This window comes from Solanum pennellii, chromosome 8 (genome assembly GCF_001406875.1).
Source record: "Solanum pennellii chromosome 8, SPENNV200".
NCBI classification, from domain to species: Eukaryota; Viridiplantae; Streptophyta; class Magnoliopsida; order Solanales; family Solanaceae; genus Solanum; species Solanum pennellii.
In genome coordinates, this window is record NC_028644.1 from 58,087,298 (window position 1) to 58,113,003 (window position 25,706).

At 34.3% G+C, this 25,706-nt stretch overlaps 1 protein-coding gene and 2 pseudogenes across 1 annotated transcript; all 3 read left to right on the forward strand.

The window, feature by feature from the left end:
- The window catches only part of LOC114078441, a 16,065-nt pseudogene extending 11,516 nt beyond the window's left edge, over positions 1 to 4,549 (forward strand).
- Positions 4,550 to 7,298: 2,749 nt separating this feature from the next.
- On the forward strand, positions 7,299 to 10,768 carry LOC107027360 (vacuolar-processing enzyme-like). Its single transcript, XM_015228537.2, has 9 exons — positions 7,299 to 7,516; positions 8,212 to 8,376; positions 8,471 to 8,627; positions 9,170 to 9,255; positions 9,355 to 9,578; positions 9,728 to 9,776; positions 9,882 to 10,091; positions 10,171 to 10,377; positions 10,469 to 10,768. Exons 1-9 carry the CDS (start codon positions 7,349 to 7,351, stop codon positions 10,604 to 10,606), a joined length of 1,404 nt encoding a protein of 467 aa, XP_015084023.1. The 5' UTR covers positions 7,299 to 7,348; the 3' UTR covers positions 10,607 to 10,768.
- A 6,214-nt stretch (positions 10,769 to 16,982) lies between these two features.
- LOC107027763 lies at positions 16,983 to 25,066 on the forward strand (annotated as a pseudogene).
- Positions 25,067 to 25,706: the final 640 nt, after the last annotated feature.

Sequence of the window (25,706 nt, forward strand, 5' to 3'; positions counted from 1 at the left end):
TATATATATATATATATAAAACAAAATTGTCTATAAGATAGCTTTACTCATCTTTCCCTTTTGCTTGGCGTGCAATCCTTCTCTACCATCCCTGGATATTCTGATGTATCATTGTCAGGTAAAGCCATATCAAGATAATATCTAAGCATTCATTTGAGAACGCACATTGGAAAAATTATCACTAATGATGCACCAATCCTTTTTAAAAACAATGAATAGTCGAAATGACTTTGAGCAAGGCCAAGTTTGATGAGCCTATGTGAGTTTTACATTCCATTGCCTAGGATCTTGTTTCAACCCATATAGTGATTTAATGAGCCTACATGTTTCTCCCCCTGCACATTTAATCCCTTAGGAACATTAAATCCCTGAGTAAGTGTCATATTCTTCAAGTAAGTCACCCTTGAAAAAATGCATTAAAAACATCTATTTGATGGATATTCCATTTATCAGTTGCAGCAAGGGCTAAAACACTTCTGACTGTAACCATTTTAACCACTAGTGAGAAGGTCTCTTGGTAGTGTAGGCCCTCCCTTTGATTGAACCAACTAATCTAGATTTAAATCTATCAACCTCACCAGAAGTTTGGTATTTGATTTTAAAGATCCACTTGTAGCCAATTAATATCTCTCTTAGTTATATTCTAGGTGTTTTAATGATCCTCAAAAATGCAGGGACTTGGTCCCCGACGTTCTTTCCATTATATGCATAATGGGGTACAATTGTAAAGTTGTCCCGTTAGCCAGTGATTGGTGAGGTGCCAGCGTACCGAACCAATCTGAATAGACCAGGGTGTTGATCCAACGGGTAATAACTCTTTATGTTTGATATTTTCAACATAACAAACACCATGTTAAAGTCATTCATTCAAAGGAGAAAGTCAAACCAACAAGTATTTAGGAACTCTTAAAGAATGCATCAAGGAACCTAGTCCCGAAAAGTATGGGAATGAGAAAAGGACGAAAAGACAGTTATCAAAAGGCTTCCAACTAATGTGGTTGGTGCAGATCCTTTCATGACAGCAGACTTTCAACCAATGGCCTTGTCCCAAGGGTTTGTGTCCATTTCAGTAAAGCTTCTTCTCCAATAACACAAACAAAATATTTTGAAAAACAAAAACTCACAAGCTAAAAAGGAAAAATCCGTCTTCAAGGTAGAACACTACTCATTCTCAACAAAAGGATCTGGGAGTGTTGAAGCATCTTTATTGAGTTTGAGTTTTGTATCTATCATTTTATAAGTTTTTCCAACTTAAAAATCCTGAAGAACTCTTCCAAAGGCTAACACTCAAAGTGAAAAATTATTCTCAAGACCAACATGGACCTGATAGAGCTGCAAGCTTAGTTGTCTTAGGATTATTTCTTATTGTAAATTTGTTCCTAAGCTATAAAGGGTTCAGATTTTGTGTTCGTAGTAAAAGTCTAAATCAGTTGAGTCTAACTGATTTAGTGGGAACCATGGTTTGCTTCTTAGTAGAAATTCTAAGTCATATAGGAGCTAGTTGATTTAGAGGGCAATGTTAGCTGCTTAATTGAATTCTAATTTGTCTAGTGGTGATAGCTTAGTGGGTAGTGTGGTATCGTCTTAGTCTCATTAAGTAATAGATTTATTACTTATTTGTGAGATTATTAACTTTTTCTTACGTTGCTTGTAACTAGGTTTCACTTTTGCTTGAATAGATTAGTGGAAATAGTTAAAAATCGTGTGCGACATGTCATGGTTTTATTCTATTGAGCAAGGAGATTTCCACGTAAATTGTTTGTGTTGTGTTCTCGTTATTGTTTACTCTTCTTTACTGTTCTTGCTGAGTCAAGGTACCATGTCCATTGACTTACAGTGGACGCGCGCATTCTATCAATTGATATCGGAGCGGGTTCTCTCTAGTTGGTTAACACCAAGAGAGAGATTCCTGGAGAGATGATTGCTCCACTGAACAGAAATCAAGATGTGTCAAAGAAGGAGTTAAAGAAACACGTATTTTGTTCTCAAGGTGACATCTAGTGAAACTTTTTATGATGATGAGGACATGGCATACCTCACGAGAAGGTTTCAGAAAAATGAGGAAACATAGAGGTTTACGAAAGGCACCAAACTCAAAAAGAGCTGCAAATGCAAACTACATATGCCATAAATGTGGAAAGCTTGGGCCTTTCATGAGAGACTTCCCCATGCATGAGGTTTAAGCCAAAGCGTATCAAAGACCTGGAAGAGAGAAAGATAGAAAAAGGGACCCAGTCCCTGATGCAAAAGCAATAAAAGTTGCAGCTGACTACGTTGTGAAGAAAACTTTTGTTGTCTGGGGAGACTCCTCAAATGAATCAGAAGAACTAAAATTTCTTGAAGATTCATCCATGATAGTCGTCAAATACGATGATTATGTTTTTGATGGCATATTCGCATTCATGGCAAAATCTGACGATGAGGAAGATGACAAAAAGGTAAGTATCTTTTACCTTAAACAAAACTTGAATGCTTACTCTATTAGGAAGTTGAAAAATCTGGTTGTTGTTCTGAGTGACTCTGTTATAGAGTTAACTACTGAATAAGACTCTATGAACAACAATCTAGAAAATTTCAATGAAGAGAAGTTAGCCTTGACTGATCATTTGTCCGTTATTGAGGAATAATTGACTGTTCTAGAGACTAAAAATCTAGAAATAAAAGAGAAATTGAAGATGCTGAATGAGAAATTTGGCAAAGGGAAAGGAGAGGGTAGTAGTTTACAAATGGAGCTAGAAGCTAGTGTGAACACTACTAAAACCAGACTTGCATTGACCTTGTAAAGACATGATCAAATGGAAAGGGACCTGGTCCATCTCAGAGAATAACTGAAAAATTCTGTGAGATTGACAACTCTTATAAACTACACTTAAATACCAGCAATCAAGGTCACAATAATAGGAAGGGTCTAGGAAGTTCAAACATCAGTCCTACATATAATCCTCACAGAAAGTATATGTCTGAATCTAACAATCGGTTGTTCCTTCATTGTGGCAATGGTCATCTGAAGAAGTATTTTCCAACCTTAAAAAGGTTTCAAGAAAACCTTTTTTTCTTACACTAGACAGAAAGCTGCACAGAAAAGGGGACCTGCTCCCACTGCCAGAACTCCCAAAATGAGAAAGATTGTTCTGCCTCATTAGTCAAAAATTTCACTTATCATACCTTTATGTGTTTAGTGTGGACCCGGACAGAAATGGATTCCCAAGGATATCAAGTGATATGGTATGTAGGTGACAGGAAGTTACATCAGTCAATGTTGGTTCATGAATGGCGGATGCTCAAAGAACATGAGTGGTAAGCTAAAAACTTCCTCTCTTTCTCTCAAGGTACTTCAAGGTGGAGCTATCTATTTTGGTAAGGGAAAGAAATGGTACTTGTTTTTGTGAAGGCAAGACTTGAAAGTGTGTGATAATGAAAACGAAGTCAAGTTCCTATCAGATAAATGTGTGGTCACAACTTGATCTCTGATATCATAATGTTGATAAAAATGAGATGATAGAACATGTATTAATGATCTCAACACTGCTAGTTGTAATATTGTCACTTCCTTTGATTCTCAAGGTGATAATATGGTTCTATGAAGCATGAGACTTGGCTAATTAATTTCTTATCTCCAAACAAACTTGTGTAAAGGGACCTGGTCCACTATCTTCTCAAAATAATATTTGTATATGAAAAAGTAGTGATGCATGTGTTAAAGAGAAGCATATTTTAATCTTCCAAAAAAAATCAGCTAAAGTGGTAAATACTAAATGTTCTGTGACCAGTAGGTTGATATTGAGAAGTTTGATCTCAACGGTGATGAAACAATGGTTGTGAGATATTCTTTCTGTAACAAGGCTTATCAGGTTCATAAAAACAAGATAGTCCATTAAAAATGGTGTTCATGTGCTTTTTTGATGAGTTAGTAAGAATTGAGAAGCTGCAAAACAAGGAAGTTTCTGAGAGGGAAGAGCTACTTCAGATTTAGATAGATGGGCTAAATAGTAATCTTGTTGAAGAACATCATCTTCATGAATCCAGCAAACTCTAGGAAGTTGATACATATGATGAACCAGATGAGGGACCCGATCCTGTTGACAAGGCTGAACAAAGAAGATGTAGTTTAAACTGATAATGTGATTTGGGAAGGTGAGAATACAGAAGTTTATCAAGCTCAGTTTGAAAGAAGCAAAGTATGTCACTCGTTCCCGACAAGCTTACAGGTTGCCAAAGTTCTTCATCAATGATGGTTAGATAAAATCAACAAAATCCTCTTTTTTAAATCACAAGGAAATGACTTGTTGATTATTCCAGTATACATCAATGATATCATCTTTGCAGCAACTTCTGAGGTGTTAGGTAAAGAGTCTTTTGGACTCATGAGTAGTGATTTGTGAAGTGAGCATGATGGAAGAATTAAACTTATTCTCAGAGCCGTAAATCAAGCAAACCTCTAAAGCTTTGCAAAATGGAAAATCAAGTGGTTGATATCTTCACCAAAGTTCTAAGCAAGGACCAGTTTTTCAAGAATTGGAACCTAATTCCAGCTCAGAGAAGCTATTGAAGATGTTTCATATTTTGGAAGCTAAGTCAATTTATACTCCCATAGAAACCAACTTGTTGTTGGATGCTTAAAGATATGTTCCAGATATAACTCATGCAAGTGTCAGGATTTATGCAAGATTCCATGGTTGTCCAACGGAATCACATTCGAAAGTTGCTCAAAGAATACTAAGACATTTGAAGAAAACAAGGACCTGGTTCTATTTTGTCCATCACGATATGTATTCACTTGGAGGAATATGGTGATGTTGAGTCCGTTGGGTATGAAGGTAATAGAAAGAGCAGAATTGGCTCATTTTTCGGGCTCATATCTCCTTTATGGGGAATAAAAGACAAGATTTTGTTGTTCTTTCAACAACTAAGGCAAGTTATGTAACAGGTGCAGGCTGGTGTGCTCAACTCTGGTGGATCAAACAACAACCTAGAGTTCTTAGAGTGGCTCCTCTGGATACCCTTCTCTTATGTTTTATCACGAGTACTCTCACTATGGCTAAGAACTTAGCCCACCATAAAGGCTGAGCGTATTGATGTGAGACATCACTCTCTAAGGGATCATGTTGAGAAAGGAAATATCAGCTTGTAATTCTGTAAGATCAAGTATCCAATCACTGATATCTTCACAAAAATTTTGACAAGAACATGGTCAAGATAAATAAATTAAAGGATGGGATGATGAATATGAAATGAATAGATCATGCCTGAAGCAATCAACCCTCTCATAATTATGCAAAAGAAGCAGGTACTTGTTTTTTTAGTTATGTATGTTTTAGCAAATTCAGTGTCATACCTTTTGTAGGTATACACACATGGTAGACTTTCTGAAGGAAAAGAGAGGTCAGAACAGATCTAGGTAATCACATTCAACCTATAGAGAGGGACCTCGTCCGTTCTCAAAGAGAGTCGTTGGCATATTGGGTTGCCATTTTATGAGACATTGCTTCCACCCATCTAGGATCTGTACAAGCCTCCTCAAAGGTAGAAGGTTCCACATCAATACCAAAGTGTGAAAGAGATGCTTGATATGAAGGGCTTAAGTGATCATATGTGGTCAACGGAGTAGACTGTCTTGGAGTCATGGTTGAGCTTAACAGAAGCTACATGGTCCTTCATCCATAAAGGTGCTCCATATGAACGGCTCGATCAACAAGAGCAAAATATAGGAGTAATGATAGCAAGATCATTTTCTGAGTAAAAATTGGTGGAAGCTAGAACAACAAAGAGAAACACAGATTCTGAACATAACATCCCTATGGAGGAAAATTTGTTTGTCTTTGAGATTATATAATACAAGTTTACGAAGTCTGTTAATGATGTAGGTTGCACCAATAATATAATGACTTGAAAATCTGATAGGTATGTACCCAGAAATTTGATTGCCATTACTATTTCCAGTATATGTTTATGTATTCTCTTCAGCAATCCCATTTTGCTGAGGAGTGTGAATACTAGTTCTTTCATGAATAATATCCAAGCTAGTGAACAATCTGGAATGTTAAACATTAACAAATTCTGAACTATTATCAATTTTGATGGTTTGAACCAAGGAACTAAAGTGAGTTTTCCCCATAATGAAGGAGTTTATCAACACAATACAAACATCACTCTTCAATTTGATAATAAACAACCACGACATTCTACTACAATCATTTACAACAATTAAGAATCTATTACCATCATGAGTAGGAGTGTTAATTAAGTCCTATGTAAGTATTTAACTTTGCCTAAGAAACAAATGGTTTTTTTTTGTGGAATTTCAGTTCATTCTTTATGTTTTTTTTTTTTTAATTTTGATGAGAATATGACTAGCCTATTCCTGAAAAAAGGTATATTTGAGGCACATTGTGGAATATTAGCAGCGCATGGAAGGAAACATGTACGTGGTATTAAGAATGAGAAAATGTTTGCTCAAGCATGTTCAAGTTAGTAGAGGGTACTCTTGGCTGTTGGCAAATACTATGTTTTGTTCAGTTCCTTCCAAGCTCAATTTCGTTTGTTTATTTGGGGAAAATGATAGCCGCTACTACATGCATATGTAGATTTCATCAACTCAATAACCTTAGTTATTGTACAAAATTCTGGCCCTTCTTATTTGGATTTTTTTGAACAGTGGCAAGTGAAGTACAATCTTAAATTTTAAAGTTGAAGCTTAAAATTTTTAAGTTTTTGGAGTTGTGTTTGTACATGCATTTTACTTTAAATTTCTGAAGTTTTGTGAGTAAAATGTCCAAAATAAAAAGGGAAGTTGAATAAATTAAAGGGATAATGCACAAGTACTCCCTCAACCTATACCCGAAATCTCAGAGACACAGTTATACTATACTAAGGTCCTATTACCCCCTTGAACTTATTTTATTAATAATATTCTACCCCTTTTAGGCCTACGTGGAACTATCTTGTAGGCCGAATGCTGGTTGACTTTTTCTTTCAAAGTAGTGCGACATAGGCCGAAAAGGGGTTGGGTAATAGGACCTTAGTATAGTATAAGCGTGTCTCTGGGATTTCAGGCATATGTTGAGGGGGTACTTGTGCATTTTCCCAAAATTAAATACCGGAGAAAATCCTGACAAATTGGTCAAATAATTATTTAAAGATATAGTCAATTAATTATTTAAAGACAATTTCTCAAAAGATATTTTCAAACAAACATTTACAGAAAAATTAATATCCTCTTAATCTACAACCAGATGCTAGTGCTATAAATAGTTGTCAAGTTCTTGACATATTTTCTATAAATTTTTCATACACCAAGCTCAATATTCTCCATCCTAGTTGATAGGTTTGTTTGTTAATTTTAAAAATAATGATATCTAGGTGTAATATTGTTGGTGTATTTTTCCTTGTTTTGGTCTCAATATTTGTTAATATTGAAAGTCGTAGTATCTCTCAATTCTTAATCCAAAAAACAAAAGGAACCAAATGGGCTGTCCTAGTTGCTGGCTCCAATGGTTGGACTAATTATAGGCATCAGGTTATCATCCTAAAATTATTTTTTATATGATATACATATATATAGCCTAATTTTTTTCATGATTCAATTCCTTGTAAACATTAATTTCTAGTCGTGATGATGGATAGATGACTGTATTGGTGTGAATGTTTTACGACAATGTGAATGTTTGACGTACGATTTAATTATTTGTGGTGACTTAAGTGGTATGATAATATCTTCATCAACATCTATCAGCTTTCTTGTATTTTGTGATTCATATGGCTACTGTTGATTGTTTATGTTTCATCAACATCTATCAGCTTTGATTTTACTTCAATTTTTCAATTATGATTTTATTATATAATATCAAATTACCACTAACTTGTAGTCTAAAATCAAGTTATTTTACAATAGTTTGTATTTAATAGACATACATTGATGAAGTCAGAGAGAGTAGTATCGTCCAAAAACGTGTAAAGTACCAAGAAATTCTCACCCAAAAAAAAAACAAGAAATGCGTTTAATCAAAATAAATAGGAGAAATAAGAACTATATACAAATGAAAACAATATAACATTAAAATACTCTTTTATAGTTGATAAATGATTTATAGTCAAGAGTGATACAAATTAACAAATTTGAAGAATATTTTTGTCCGTTTTAAATTTTGTGTCAAGTCAAACAATTCATCATAGCAACAAAAATGTGAATGTAACTTGATTATATGATTTCAGGCTGATGTGTGTCATGCTTACCAAATACTAAAGGCCGGTGGTCTTAAGGATGAGAACATCATTGTATTCATGTACGATGATATTGCAAACAATACAGAAAACCCTAGACCTGGTGTCATTATCAATAACCCACATGGCCATGATGTTTACAAAGGTGTCCCAAAGGTTTGTTCTTTTTGTGTTCAATTTCTTGGAATTTTTTCAAGATTAGAGTTTTTGTTAGCTTATGAGGGGTTTTCTTTTTCTTTTGTTGAGGCAGGATTATGTAGGTGAAGAAGTTAATGCTAACAACTTTTACAATGTCCTCCTTGCAAACAAAAGTGGTGTTGTTGGAGGAAGTGGGAAAGTTTTGAAGAGTGGCCCAAATGACCATATCTTCATATACTATGCTGATCATGGTGCCGCTGGATTCATTAGTAAGAATCTTCATTGCATTAAATTTGTTTACTCCTTCTGTCCCAATTTAAGGGTCTTACTTTCCTTTTTGGTTTGCCGAGTTTCATTTTATATTTAGTAAGTTTTTCAATTTTGATATTCCATATGCAAGTTTTAACACCACAAGATTAGAAAATCTTAAAATTCATGACACTTAAATTGGGACGCTTGGAGTAGTTATTATCTCAGAAAGTCAGTTTGTTTGTTGAAAAGAATTGGAATCAAGAAGAAATGTGACTTTCTGACATAATAAACTTATTAGTTGACTGATTGTGTGAGAAATGAGACCCTATTTTGAAGTTGTGAAAATGTAACATCCTAATAAGAAATTCCAAATCCCTATTTTGTCGTTGTTGTTGTGAATGTGTATAAGAAATTCATGTTAGGAACTTACCGTCTTATGACATAGTTAGGCAATTGGAAAATTAAGCTAATACTCGTTGCAAATCAAAACTTGCAATTTGTGATACTTTGAAACTGATTAGGATATGCATAATTATTTTCTTGTTTTTATTATTATCAGCAATGCCAAGTGGAGAATTGATTTACGCAGATGATCTATTTAACGTGTTGAAAAAGAAGCATGCTTCAGGGATGTATGACAGACTGGTAACTTGCTTGCTTTAGTTTTTCAGGCTTCCTTTCGCTTTGCGCGAATGTTTGATCAGTGAAATATAAAGTCTGTGTTTTGTGTTGGATGATGTTCAGGTGTTTTACCTAGAAGCCTGTGAGTCTGGAAGCATGTTTGACGGTATTCTCCATAAAGGACTTAATATCTATGCCATTACTGCATCAAAACCTAATGAAAACAGTTTTGGCACATACTGTGGCGATGGTACTCCTGATGATCCCTGCTTTGGTCAGTGTCCCCCTCCCGAGTTTAAGGGTGTTTGCTTGGGAGACTTGTTCAGCGTTGCCTGGATGGAAGATAGGTACAAATAACTTTTACATCCTTTGTTCTCATAGTCCACATTGTTAGGAAGGAGCATGCCAAGTGTAGATTCTTGTATTTTGTTTCTATAATTTACACTTGGAAATGAAGTATTATGTCAAACTAATTATTGTTTGCACCTATGAACAGCGATGTACAAGATCGAAAAATTAACACCTTGCATGGGCAGTATAGTCGAGTAAGAGTTTATACTGTTATGCTTTAAGCAATTTATTTGGGCAATACCTATGCTTTCTTTTATTCTATTTAAAGCGAAGACTTATGATTCCATTTTGTCGCTTAGGTTGCAAAAAGAACTACTGTCAATTTAACATATGGCTCTCATGTCACGCAATACGGGGATTTAGTGGTGAGTTTTGATCCTCTTGCCACGTATATGGGTGAAACTTCCAAAAATCACAGTCATGACTCTGTGGATGCAAAGTCATTCTCGACATTATCATCAAGAAATGTTGATCAGCGCAGTGCTGAACTTTTCTATATGTTCACCAAAGTAAGTTCCTACCTCTTTTTGATGGAGAATTCATCTTCCTACACATGATTTCAGCTATGTCTTTCCTTAATGTTTGCAGAACAAAAATGCTCCTGAAGGCTCCGATGAGAAATATGACGCTCTGGTGAAACTAAATGAAGTTTTAAGACAGAGAAGTCAAGTGGACAACAATGTAAAACATCTAGGGGAGCTTCTTTTTGGTGTTGAAAAAGGTAATGAGGTACTACATACCGTTCGACGTGCTGGACAACCACTTGTTGACAACTGGGATTGCCTTAAGTCCTATGTAAGTATTTAACTTGGCAAAAAAAAAACCAATATTTTTTTGTGCTTTTGTTAATATGATGAGAATGTAACTACTCAATTCCTGATAATAGGTGAAGATATTTGAGGCACATTGTGGAAGATTAACAGTTTATGGAAGGAAACATGTACGTGGTATCGCCAACATCTGCAATGCTGGGATTACAAGTGAGAAAATGGCTGCTATGTCTGCTCAAGCATGTTCAAGTTAGTAGAGGGTACTCTTGGGAGTAGGCAAATAGTATATTTTGCCAGTTTATATTATTGCTGCAAAATTTCTTTTAATTAACTGATAGTTATATTCAGAAATGCTTCTTAGAAGTGGAATCTTTGCCCAGTATCTCTTTACTAAAGCATTACTTTCTCAATATCAATGCATTTTGGCCTTTTTATGCATTTGCCAAGTCTTGTTCAGTCTTCTCCACTATTTTTAGTTAGCTCTGAGAAAACTTTATTTTTTTCCTCTTAAAATTAAACTGTCACAGTAAATTATACAAGTATGTATAACATACTCCTTGAGTCTCTTCAACTTTCCCATATTTGTTGTATTATATCGATCATATTAAATTATATAAATACTCTTGATTTGGAAAGGTTATGGGATCTCAAGGCAGGAATTAGAGTTAGTACCATTATACAGGTTTAATCTTTTATCAGTAATACTCAAATTTGAAGTAAGAATTATAGAACACTCTTAAGTGATTATAATAAGCTTTATCGATACTTTATCACATCACTATATGATTTTTCCTTGTAAGATAACTCTTGAGGGTATCTATGTTAGTATTTGAAACTTAGAGAAAAGATATAGTTCAACAAGAAGTTTTTTTTAAAATCATTTATTTTTGGATAATACATAAGGAATAGCAATAGAAACTTTTCAAAAGTTAGTAATTAAAGACCATACATATCGAATCACTATTGACTTTTCTTACAAAAAATATTCCCATAAAACAAGGACCACCTTTCCTTTAAAAACTGAAAATAATATTTAAAAAGGACCCATTAAACAAAATAATATCGAGAAATATCTCATTTTCTAGCATTCCTCCTTGAGATTTTTCTTGGATACTCCCAACTTAGCCCTTTGAATACCATGAAAACTTGCCTGAACCAAGTGTAAAAGCATATCCAGAAACGTCTTTTATATCATCAATGCTTCCTTCCCAATCAGTATCTGAATAACCTATCAATTGCTCTTTCTCTTCCTTTTTAAACAAATTTCATAATCAACAGCGCTCTTGATCATATAACTCAACTTTCACTTAGCGATGTCAACATGAACTTGACTTGGACCATGCACAAATCTTGAAAAAAGAATTGACGCTAACATGAGTTCAGGTCTTGTTGCTGTCAAATACAGCAAACTACCAATTAGACTTTTATAAATTGCTGGATTAGACTTATCACCTCCTTCAAACTTTGAAATCTTTTCAATGCATATTTTTTCTAAGAAATGAAGATTTCATTAGTAGCTTGATAAATCTTCATTCCTAGAAAGTAATCCATTTAACCTAATAAATCTGACATTTTAAACTTGGTCTCCATTTCTTGCTTGAACTGATTCATCGTACCTTCATTTCATCCTATTATAGAAGATCATCAACATAGAGTGAAACCACAAGCACATATAAAGTGACTTCGTTTCTTTCTGTCTCTGGTTTATCAATCAGCTTCCAAGTATATTTCATTCTTCTCTATCATACAAAGCTCCTACTTCATAGTTCCAATCCAAATTTTATGCCTTGGTACTTCTTGATAGGTATTGGATTCTCAGATAGTAACATTGCATCTTTTATGTATCTCACAGAGGAACTTGATCTCCAAAACTGGTGAATCGAGTGAGGATTTTCCGTCTGATTTTTCATCTTCTTTGAGATTTCAGAGCCAATTGATTGTGTCGCAGGTAGCGGATCGGCTGCAAGTTCCGAGAACTTGCATTATCTTTCTCAATTTACCCTTGTTCCAGTCCCAATGGGCATGCTCATCCACTGCAACATCTCTTCTGGTGGAAATATATTTTGTTTGCAAGTTGAAAACTATATGACCCTTACTCTGCGATGAATAATTAATAAAGATCGTCAATTTAACTTCAATTTTTTCAAGTTTGCTTCTTTTGCCCAAAGGAACATGAGAATAGAAAATCAAACCAAAGATTTTCCAGTGTTTCGCAGACAGTCTTATTCAACCCCGTGCCTAAATAGGAGTTTTTCCATCCACAACTTCACTTGGCAGCCTATTTAACAAATAAACTGATGTATAAACAGTTTCTGCCCAAAACACTTTGCAATGGTTTCGTTTCAAGCAAAAAACATTTAGCCATTTCAACAACAATCATGTTCTTCCTCTTCGAGATTCTATTTTTTCGGGTGAATAGCTTACTGTGAACTTCTAATCAGTCCTCGTATCTGCACAATATTTATTCAACTCGTTTGAAGTGTATTCACCACCATTATCCAACCTCAAAGTCTTTAACTTACAGTCACTCTATCTTTCTGCAAAAGAACTAAATTTCTAAGAAACTGAAAAATATCTGAGACTTTTTACTTAGAAAATACACGTAATTCATCCTTGTAGTTATAGATTACCGATAAAGCCCTTGCTAGTGGGAAGGTATAATTAGCATACTGCTACTGATATTCTCCCTCCGATATGAATAATCACCTCCTTTATGCGGTGTTCACTGTTATTGATTACTTCTTAAATAAAAGGCTACACTAATTGCATGATTCATCCTTGGAAACCTCCAAGCTCTTACTATTTTGATATGGAAATGTATTTCAGAGTTCAATATTAAGTATTTAAATTGATTTTTGCTTATATGAGGCACATAAGATTGAATATTATATCGTTTGTAAAAGGGCATTATTTCATCATTTTGATTATTATACTAGCATATTTTCAGACATGTCCTCATTAAAATTGTCATGGTTAAGTATTATTACTCATTGAGCTAGTGTATCACTCCTCGCTAATTGTTTTTACAGAGAACTCATGCGGTACTAAAGAGGATTTCATTAACTAGCAATTGTGATTTTGGTAGCATCTGGTGAGACCCGCATTGCTTCGCATGACAAGAGAACTATTGATTAGATATGGTTTATTTAGTTTCCTTAAAACTCTTAGAGTCGTTCGATTTGTCATTCCTTTGATTTGAGTCGTGATTAGAGTCCTTCATTTTGTAGTCAAGAGACTAGTTTGGAACTTCTTTTTCGTAATTTGGAGATGAATTGGTTTTATTGCGTGATCATTAGATCATTGATGTATATTATGTTGTGTTTGATAGTGAGATAGGGAAAATTAAGGATAGGCCTAAAAACAAAGAAAACTATGCCCGATTTTCTGTAGATTTATGTTAAGGATTGCTTTGGGATTCTTTCCCTTAGCGTCGATCACAGACCTAATTTGGGGCATGAAATTTTTCTTTGCTACTTTATCTCCTTCCATCCTTCTATTGTTTTTCACAAGTTGCTTGCCGTTATGTTGTGCCTGAAATGCCACTCTGTTATTTCATATCTATTATACTAAATCTTTATTCTTGGGCTTGCAACTTGTTGATCAGTTCTGCAACAAATCAAGTCTTCAAATCACAAGATTTTTCTATTGGTGAAATTTTGGACTCGAACCTTGCTGCTAAGCTTATTATCATCTTCTCCACCGCCTTTGAATCTAGAAAGGTTTCACCAAACAACCTTATTTTGCTAACAATATCCACAAGCTTTACAGTATACTCTTTCATAGTATCTCCTTCTTCCATGCTTTACATCTCAAATTCTCTTTGGAGTGTTAAAAGTTTGAAAATTTTCACTCTCTGACTTCCGTCAGGCTCTTCTTGTAGCTTCTCTATGCTTCTTTAGGTGTTTCAAAAGATATTATTTTTACGAAAATCACATCTGTAAGTGTTGAATGATAACATGTGAGATTCTTTGATTTCCTTGACTTCGCGTCTTGGTAAATCTTCATTTGTGCAACTATTGGATTTGGTCCAAAGGGAGGAGGATTATCTTAACAATAATCCTACATGTTGGTTTCTCCCCCAGCACATTAAATCCCTTAAGAACCTGAAATCCCCGAGGAAGTGTCATATAGACTTCTTCAAGTAAGTCACCCCTGAAAAAATGCATTAAAACATCTATTTGATGGACATGTCATTTATCAGTTGAAGCAAGGGCTAAGATACTTCTGACGATAACCATTTTAACCACTGGTGAGAAGGTCTCTTGGTAGTGTAGGCCCTCCCTTTGATTGAACCCTTTGCCAACTAATCTAGCTTTAAATCTATAAACCTCACCAGAATCTTGATATTTGATTTTAATGAACCACTTGCAACCAATAGCTCTATTGCGTGTAGGTAATGGAACAATTGTTTAGGTTTTGTTGGGATCTTGGTCTGCTATTTCAGCAGACATCGCTTCTACCCATCTAGGATCTGTACTAGCCTCCTCAAAGAGAAGGTTCCACATCAGTACCAATGTGCCAAAGAAATGCTTGATAGGAAGGGGTCAAATTTTCATAGTCAAGATAATGGTCAATGGAATAGATTGTCTTGGAGTCATGGTTGAGCTTAACAGAAGCTACATAGTCCTTCATCCATGAAGGTGCTTTGATGCACCTCTATCAGGCATAATTGGGGAAATAGTGGGATCAGCTCAACATGAACTGCTGGATCAACAAGAGCAGTGATAAGAGTAATGATAGCAGGATCAATGTATGAGGAAAAAGTGGTGGGAAGTAGCCTCCATGTAGTGGAAGCTGGAACAACAAAAGGGAAACACAGACTCTCTGAACATAACATCCCTATGGAGGTATTTAATGTGTTCATTATATCCCATGTGTATGACAACTACACCTCTAGGCTGAAATTTGTCCTGAATATGCATATACTTTGCAAAACATAAACAACTTAGGACCCTCATATGTTGCAGAGAAGGCTTTACTTTGTGAAAGGCTTCATAGGGAGACTTACCATGCAATACAGGTGCAGGAAGCCTTATAATGGTGTAGGCAACACCAAGAATACAATGACCCCAAATTCTTGTAGGTATGTGCCCTGAAATTTGAGTGCCCTTGTTATTTCTAGTTTATGTTTTCTCTCAGCAAACCCATTTTTTGGAGGAGTGTAAATACAAGTTCTTTGATGAATATTACCTAGGTTGGTGAACAATTTGTAACATTCAACACTAACAAATTCAGAACTATTATCAGTTTTGATAGTTTGAACCGAGGAATTAAACTGAGATTTCACCATAACGAAGAAGTTTATCAACACAACACGAACAGGGGTGGCTCGACAGTGTTAAAAAAAGACATGCGCCTTAGGCCCCCAAATTTAAGGGGCCTCATTTTTAATAATAATAATATGTTATAAGTTATTATTTTTTAACAAATATTGAATTCTACTTGTAGAAAAAGTTAAATTTTCATGAAAAATGAAAGAAATATTAGAAGAAATTTGACATATTTGAAGTACCATATCTCATGAAAATTATTTAAAATATAAATGGTTATATTATTAATTGAAAACTAGAAGAAATCAATAACATAAAAGTTATTAACAGCACAAATTTAAGGCCCCGTTTGATTTTCTCTTTAGGCCATCAATATACTTGAGCCGCACCTGAATACGAACATCACTCTTCAATTTGATAAGAAACAACCACAACATTCTACTACAATCAGTAGGAACAGTTACAAAGAATCTATTATCATCATGAGCGGGAGTGTCAATTAAGTCCTATGTAAGTATTTAACTTTTGCCAAAAAAACAAATGTTTTCTTTGTGGAATTTCAGTTCATTTTTTGTGTTTTTTTCTTTTGATGAGAATATGACTAGCCTATTCCTGAAAATAGGCATATTTGAGGCACATTATGGAAGATTAGCAGCATATGGAAGGAAACATGCATGTATGTGGTATCGTCAATATCTGCAATGCTGGGATTAGGAGTGAGAGAACGTCTTCTCAAGCATGTTCAAGTTAGTAGAGGATACTCTTGGCAGTTGGCAAAAACTATGTTTTGCTCAGTTCCATCCAAGCTCAATTTTGTTTGTTTATTTGGGAAAATAATGAAGCTTTTAGCTGCTATTACATGCATATGTAAATCCCACGAACTCATTAACATGAGTTATTGTACACCATTCTAGCCCTTCTAATTTAAATTTTTTTGAAAAGTGGCAAGTGAAAAGAGTGTATACAATCATAAAATTTTAAAGCTAAAGTTTAAATTTTTTGAGTTTTCGAAGTTGTGTTTGTACATGCATTTTACTTGAATTTTTTTGAAGTTTTGTGAGTGAAATGTCCTAAAAGCTAGAGAAGTTGAATAAATCAAATATCAGAGAAAATCCTGTCAAATTGGTCAAATAATTATTTAAAGATAAAATCAATTAACTATTTAAACATAATTTCTCAAAAGATATTGTCAAACAAATATTTACACAAAAATTAATATCCTCATAATCTATAAACCAAATTAATGCTAGTGCAATAAATTATTGTCAAGTTCTTGACATATTTCCTATAAATTTGCCATACACCAAGCTCAATATTCTCCATCCTAGCTTATTGGTTTGTTTGTTAATTTAAAAAAACAATGATATTTAGGTATAATATTGTTGGTGTATGTTTTCTTTTTTTGGTCTCAATATCTGTTGATATTGAAGGTCGTAGTATATCTCAATTTAACCCGAAAAACAAAAGGAACCAAATGAGATGTCCTAGTTGATGGCTCCCATGGATGGATTAATTATAGGCATCAGGTTGTCATCCTAAATTATTCTTTTCTTATATGATATATATAGATTAACAATTTTTTTATGATTCAATTCCTTGTAAACGTTAATTACTAGTCTTGATGATGGATAGATGACATTATTGGTGTGAATGTTTTACTACGATGTGTATGGTTGATGATTTAATTATTTGTGGTAACTGAAGTGATGTGATGATATCTTTATCAACATCTATCAGTTTTCTTGTATTTTGTGAATCATGTGGCTATTATTGAATGATTAAGTTTCATATAGGTTTTGAGATAATTGAATTTGATTGACCTACAACTAGTGCTTGAAGTTGATTCACACTGAACCACAAAAAGAAAAGAAAAATCAAGAAATTCACAAATGTAAAGTTGAAAAATCTAATACTTTTATTTGACTTAAAACTTTAAACTCTTTTTGTATTTGATAATATCAAATTACTACCAACTTATAGTCCCAAAACACATTATTTTACCATAGTTTGTGTTAAATAGGCATAAATTGAATGAAGTCACAGAGCGTAACAAAGTTCAAGCAAGTGTTAAGTACCAAGAAATTCTCACCCAAAAAAAAACAAGAAATACATTTAATCAAAATAGAAAGGAGAAATAAGAACTATATACCCACACTCTTTTTTTTTTATCTGGAACTCTGAAAAAAGTTACTTATATGATCTATAAAAAAGATTTGTCGATTCACTTAATATGGACTAAAGAAAATTACTCTAATCCAATTTAACACACTTTTTTAGCCTTTCAAAAAAAATTACCTTTCTACTAATGAAAACAATGTATGTTATTTCATAGTTAATAAATGATTTATAGTTGATCAGGAGTGATAAAAATTAACCAATTTTAAGAATATTTATTTTTGTTTTAAATTTTGTGTCAAGTTAAACAATTCATCATAGCTACAAAAATGTGAATTTAATTTGATTGTATGATTTCAGGTTGATGTATGTCACACTTACCAAATATTGAAGGCAGGGGCGGAGCTATGACATGGAAAGGTTGGTAATCTGACCAACCTTTGTTGGAAAATTCTTTCGAATATATATACTATATATCGACTTTCTTAGATATATATTAACATTTGAACAACCTTGACACTAAAGGTTGACAGCCCAACGGTTAAGGTTGTGCATAAGTATCACTGCATCCCGAGTTGAGCCCCACTGTGGTGATTTTTTTTCATAATTCTATTTTTTTTCTCTTAGGCAAAACTCGCCTGGGTTCGATCCCTGGCTTAAAATTTTCGTTTTTAAATATTTAGTTTCTCTTTAGAAGAAGTACAAAAATTATCCTTTTTAAGTTAAGAAAAATAAAAGGAAATTAATGGATTATTTTGGCTTTTCTTATTTTTTTAAAAAAAGATTAGATTCATAGTTGTCGTCTTTTCCTTTTAATTTGTTGTCTTCTTCTTTTCCCAAAAACTCTTTACAACTTTACACTTTACCTTTCTCTCTTTTAAACTTTCATACATATTTGCAAGTTTTAAGAAATTGAAATCTTTAATCATTGTATAAATTCATCCTCAACCGCCATTAAAGTGTGAATCGTGAAAAGTTATTTCTTAATTCTTTTTTCCTTTTAGTTTAGTTTTTTCTAATCATGTGTTGAAAGACTTGAATATCTTTATTTTTATGTTAGAAACTACTTTATTTATTTGGGCATCTCAACTATTTGGTATATTGTGGACGATTTTTAATAAGTTCAATATATTTGTTTACAATTTCAATTTGGAGTTCAATGAGTTTGGAGAAATATTTTTTTTAAGTACCCAAAACAAGTTTGGCGCCTCAAAATCATAATCAACTACGACAAGATGAAAATGTCAACCAAATAGAAATATCATCTCACTCTTTCCAAATTGAGGTATGACTTTTTTGAAGCCAATCTTTATAATCTAACCAGCAAGGCTTATTTTTTTACTTGTACTAAATATGAACACCCTTAATAAAAATCCTGGCTCCGCCACTGATTGAAGGCTGGTGGTCTTAAGGATTAGAACATCATTGTATTCATGTACGATGATATTGTTAACAATACAACTGTAGACACACAAATTTTATTGGATTTAATTCATACAAAATTTGGATTAAATCCATGTTTATTTGGGTTGAATGATTAATTTGGGTTTTACAAATAAATAAGTTAATTTTTATTAAATTCAAATCCAAGGTTCATTTCACCTAGAAGTCCAAACCCATTCCACGTGTCATAGTGACTAGGCATCCAAGACCAACAAGGTGACGCCATGTGTCCAAATAAGGTTGTAGTCCCAGTCAAATGCAAGACCGAATCAAAATGCGCCAAATGTCAAAATGACATCATTTGGCCAATCACAAGAAACCTTGTCCACTCCACACAACTATAAAATAAAGGATAGACATGACATGCAAGGGGGAGGAGAAAAGACTTCAACAAGCATTCTGCAATTGGAGAAAGCTACAACATCAACTACATAGCTCTTCGAAGGAGTGATCAACGAAGTTCTTCCCGGAGATCAACTTACAACGACGAAGCGCTTTCTGATGTTCTCGGAGATCAAATACATCTCAAGGAGGTCTACATAAGCTACAACATCAACTACATAGCTCTTTAAAGGATTGATCAACGGAGTTCTTCCCGGAGATCGACTTGCAACGATGAAGCGCTTTCCGATCTTCCTGGATATCAAATACATCTCAAGGAGGTCTACATCATCCTACATTCGAGAAATACACTACTGAAGGCCCTCGAATCACGGAGAAACTTGGGAGAGAAGAATCAAGAGAACAATAAAATTATAGACACAAGATTCATTAATAATATCATATTTTTATTTTATTTATTTTTCTTGCAATCGATTTTCAACGCTTATGAAAATTTGTTGCGAACAAATTTGGCATGCCAAGTGGGACCAGTTCTGCTCTTCATCTCTTCCTCCAACAAATACAAAAATAACAAGTTCAACTTTGCAATGGCCTTCATGAAGATCAATGATATTTCAAGCAAGGACTCTTTAGTTGCCACATTTTTTTATTTTAGTGATGTTGATCCAATCACTCGACGCAAGTTCAATACAAGTGCCTTGGATGAATCTGAATATTTCACCTCTTTGGAGATGCCAAGAAAGAGCAAGTCTCAAATGACATTCAAAACTGCAACCCCTGGGGGCAACATAGCATCAAAATTGTTTGATGAACTTTCTCATTCTGGCTTCAACTTTGGTGAATCTAAATGTTCAACAGATTGTTGAATTTCAACAAAGGTTAACTCCTTTATGGTTGACGCAACTGACATGGACGAGAAGTTTGCAATGATGGAGCAAACCATTGAGGCCTTGAAGAAGTCTATTGATGACAAAAATCTTCAAATCACGCAGCCTATGAGCAAGTTAGATCTCTACAAGTCTAAAGAGTCACATCACAATATAAAAACTCTAGAAGAGTTGTTATTGATTCTCTCACCAAGTCAATTGACTCTCAAAGCGCAAAACAGTTTGCTTCAGTTGCCACTCTAACAGTTCAACAACCACAAGATATGATCACAAACACAATTAAAGCTCAATATGGTGGTCTTTCACAAAGTTCCTTAGGATATTCAAAGTTGTATTCTAAGCGAATCGAGGGTCTACTAATGCAATTGGATATCAACCACCAAAATTGCAGCAATTTGATGGAAGGAAATCCAAGGCAACATATTGCCCAATTCGTCGAGTTTTGTAGCAGTAACATGATGATCTTCTTGTCAAGAAGTTTGTGCGTTTCTTAAAATAAAACGTCTTTCATTGGTATATGGACTTGGAGCCTGAATCAATTGATAGTTGGGGACAACTAGAAAATTAATTTCGGATATGTTGTAGCTCTGCGAGTCTAGTTTCAAAAAAATCAAATGGATCGCAATTTGAGTATTCCTACAATAAGATGAATTTTCTTCCAAAGTCGCGCTGAGTGGAAAAGGGGTGATGAAAATCAGAGTTAGAAAAGAATTTGAGCGGACTCATTTGAACTTGATGATACGACAATGTCAATACGGGTATATATATAGCTTTCAAAACAAGGAGAAACCAATTTTATTCCTACAAATTATGGAAAGTTTTCATAAGAATTAAATTATGGAAATTTTCCATGAGAATCAAATTATGGGAATCCCATAGAAACCAAATTATGGTAAGTTTTCATAAGAATTAAATTATGGAAATTTTTCATGGAAATTTTCCATGGAAATAAAATTATGGAAAGTTCCATAAAAAACAAATTATGGTAAAGTTTTCTCGGATACTACATTAAAAAGTATGCCCGATGGGGAATCGACTCGATATCATAAGAATTCGAATTTCTTGCTTTCTATTGAAGTGAAAGACTCAAATTTGCGTTGAAACCACGGGATCTCTATCACCAAGCCAAGCTTGTGGATGCGATCCTTACTCATTGAATTGGCGACCATTTCGTAGTGATGACCCAAATAAAAATATCACACTATGAAGAAGTATCAAACGATAAGTTTTCAAGAGCTTCAAACACTTTAAAAAATGAGTTGATAAACAACCGAAAGTCAGAAGACCTCTTACAGATTAGAGAATGTTGTCATGAAGACTTTGGTAAAGGTTGACCTTAACATATCGGCGTGGTCATGTCTCATGAAAACTTCAGCTTTCGTCGTCAAAATTCGGCAAACTACACGCAGAGAAGTCTTAAAAAAAGAAAGAAAAAAGAAAACACATTCATGACTACTTCAAGTCTTGTCGCCAAACTTCGGAAGGCCTCTATGTCGACAAGCCTTGAACTAGGGGGCATCTGTAGACACACAAACTTTATTGGATTTAATTCATACAAAATTTGAATTAAATCCATGTTTATTTCGGTTGAATGATTAATTTGGGCTTTACAAATAAATAAGTCTATTTTTATTAAATACAAGTCCAAGGTTCATTTCACCTTGAAGCCCAAACCCATGCCACATGTCATAGTGACTAGGCATCTAAGACCAACAAGGTGACGCCACGTGTCCAAATGAGGTGGTAGTCCCAGTCAAATGCAAGAACGAATCAAAATACGTCAAATGTCAAAATGACATCATTTGGTCAATCACAAGCAACCCTGTCTACTCCCTACAACTATAAATAGGGGATGGACATGACATTCAAGGGGGAGGAGAAAAGACTTCAACTAGCATTCTGCAATTGGAGAAAGCTACAACATCAACTACATAGCTCTTCGAAGGAGTGATCAACGAAGTTCTTCCCAGAGATCAACTTACAACGACGAAGCGCTTTCCGATGTTCTCGGAGATCAAATACATCTCAAGGAGGTCTACATAAGCTACAACATCAACTACATAGCTCTTTAAAGGATTGACCCGGAGATCAACTTGCAACGACAAAGTGCTTTCCGACATTCCTGGATATCAAATACATCTCAAGGAGGTCTACATCATTCTAAATTCGAGAAATACTCTATTGAAGGCTCTCGAATCACGGAGAAACTTAGGAGAGAAGAATCAAGAGAACAACAGAATTGTACTCACAAGATTCATTAATAAAATTACATTTTTCTTTTATTTATTTTGCTTGCAGTCGATTTTAACGCTTACAAAAATTTGTTGCGAACAAATTTGGCACGCCCAGTAGGACCAATTCTGCTTTTCATCACTTCCTCCTACAAGTACAAAAACAACAAGTTCAACTTTGCAGTGGCCTTCATGAAGATCAATGATGTTTCAAGAAAGGACTCTTCAGTTGCCACATTTTTTGATTTTAGTGATGTTGATCCAATCACTTGACGCAAGTTCAATACAAGTGCCTTGGATGAATCTGAATATTTCACCTCTTTAGATATTGTTGCCATGAAGACTTTGGTAAAGGTTGACCTCAACATATCGGCGTGGTCATTTCTCATGAAGACTTCAGCTTTTGTCGTCAAAATTCAGCAAACCTACATGCAGAGAAGTCTCAAAAAAAGAAAAAAAAAAGAAAACACATTCATGACTACTTCAAGTCTTGTCGCCAAACTTCGGAAGGAGTGATCAACGGAGTTCTTCTCAGAGATCAACTTGCAACGACAAAGCGCTTCCCGACGTTCTCGAAGATCAAATACATCTCAAGGAGGTCTACATAAGCTACAACATTAACTACATATCTCTTCAAAGGATTGATCAACGGAGTTCTTCCTGGAGTTCAACTTGCAACGACGAAGCATTTTCCGACATTCCTGGAGATCAAATGCATCTCAAGGAGGTCTACATCATCCTACATTCGATAAATATGCTACTGAAGGCCCTCGAATCACGGAGAAACTTAGGAGAGAAGAATCAAGAGAACAACAGAATTGTACTCACAAGATTCATTAATAAAATCACATTTTTCTTTTATTTATTTTGCTTGCAGTCGATTTTCAACGCTTACGAAAATTTGTTGCGAACAACAGCAAACCCTAGACCTGGTGTCATCATCAATAACCCACATGGTCGTTATGTTTACAGAGGTGTCCCTAAGGTTTGTTAGGTAATGAGGGCTTTTATTAGAGTGCTTGTTAGGTAATGAGGGCTTTTCTCTTCTCTTTTTGTTGAGGCGGGATTATCTAGGTGATGATGTTAATGCTCTAAACTTTTTCAATGTCAGCCTTTCCAATAAAAGTGGTGTTGTTGGGGGAAGTGGGAAAGTTTTTAAGAGTGGTCCAAATGACCATATCTTCATATACTATACTGATCATGGTTGCCCTGGAATGATTAGTAAGTATCTTCCTTGTATTAATTTTGTTTACTCAACTAATACACCTTTTGTCCCAATTTATGTTTCTTACTTTCCTTTTTTGACTGTCAAGTTTCTTTTTATATTTAGCAAGTTTTTCAATTTTGATAGTCCATATGCAAGTTTAACACCTTAAGATTTAAAAGTCTTAAACTTCATGATTCTTAAATTGGGACGGTGGAAGTAGTTATTATCTCAAAAGTCAGTTTGTTTGTTGAAAAGAATTGGAATCAAGAAGAAATGTGACTTTCTGACATAATAAACTTAATAGTTGAGTGATTGTGTGAGAAACGAGACCCTATTTTGAAGTTGTGAAAATGTAACATTCTAATAAGAAATTCCAAAATCCCGATTGAATGTTATACACTTGGTTAGAGAAATATATGGATAATGGGAAAATTTTCGTCTAATGACATAGTTAGGCAATTAGAAAATTATGCTAATACTCGTTACAAATCAAAGCTTTCAATTTGTGATACTTTGGAACTGATTAGGATATGTAGAATTATTTTCTTGTTTATCAGCAATGCCAAGTGGAGAACCGATTTATGCAGATGAACTATTTAACATGCATCAGAGACGTATGATAGAATGGTAACTTGCTTGCTTTAGATTTTTCAAGCCTTATTTCCCTTTGCTCAAATGTTTGATCAGTGAAATTTAAAATTTGTATTTTATGTTGGATGATATTCAAGTGTTTTACCTAGAATCATGTGATTCTGGAAGGACATAATATCGATGCCATGACTGCATCTAAACCTAATGAAGACAGTTTTGGCACATACTGTGGCGAGAGTACTCCTGTTGATAGCCTGTTGGGGTCAGTGTCCCCCTCCCGAGTTTAAGGGTGTTTGTTTGGGAGACTTCTTCAGTATTGTCTGGATGGAAGATAGGTATAAACAATTTTTATAATTTACATTTAGAAATGATGCATTATGTCAAACTAATTATTGTTGGCACCTAAGAACAGTGATGTAAAAGATTGAAGAACTAACACCTTGCATGAGCAGTTTATTCGACTAAGAGTTTATATTGTTATGGATAAATATTGCATATGTTTTAAGCAATTTTTTTGGGCAATGCCTATGTTTTCTTTTATTCCATTTTCATGAAAGATTTGTGATTTCATTTTATCACTCAGGTTGCAAAAAGAACTGCTGTCAAACTTTTTTTTGCATTTATGTAGTCTTGTTGAGTTCCATCCAAGCTCAATTTTGTTTGTTTATTTAGAAGAAAATGATGGAGCTTTTAGCCGCTACTACATGCATATATAGATCCATCAACTCATTAATCTGAGTTATTGTACATAACTCTAGCCCTTCTTATTTGCAAAATTACATAGTAAGTGAAGAGAGTTGTATACAATCATAATTTTATCCATATATTTGGTATGACTAGGGGTGGCAAAATGGATAAATAATATGGGTATCCATTCATATTACCCATTTTAAATGAATTGATATCCAACTCATTTAAAAATGGATAAAAACGAGTAATACCATATTATTCAGTTAAAAGTGGATAGTTAAATGGGTAAAAACAAATAAAAAAATGTGATATAGAATTGGATAGTAAGAAAGTTTATTTTTTAAAAAATAAATCTATAAAAAAAATAAAACTTTTTTTACATTTAATTTGGGAAAGGGGATGGTAGGGGTAGGGGTGAGGTGGGGCTGGTAGGGGGTAAGGGGAAGGGGCTAGTAGGCTGTGGGGGTGGAGGGAGGTCTAGGGAGCGGGTAGTAATTCTTTTTCAAAAAATAAAAAATAAAAAAAGTAATGATAAAATTAATAATTTTGTTAATTGTTTTTTGGGATGGAGTTGCTGG

Coding starts and splice junctions, on each gene's coding strand:
- LOC107027360 (XM_015228537.2), top strand. CDS start 7,349: ATGATATCTAGGTGTAATATTGTTGGTGTATTTTTCCTTGTTTTGGTC. Junction 9,777..9,881: donor TGCATGGGCAGTATAGTCGA/GTAAGAGTTTAT, acceptor TTTGTCGCTTAG/GTTGCAAAAAGAACTACTGT. Junction 10,092..10,170: donor TTTTCTATATGTTCACCAAA/GTAAGTTCCTAC, acceptor TAATGTTTGCAG/AACAAAAATGCTCCTGAAGG.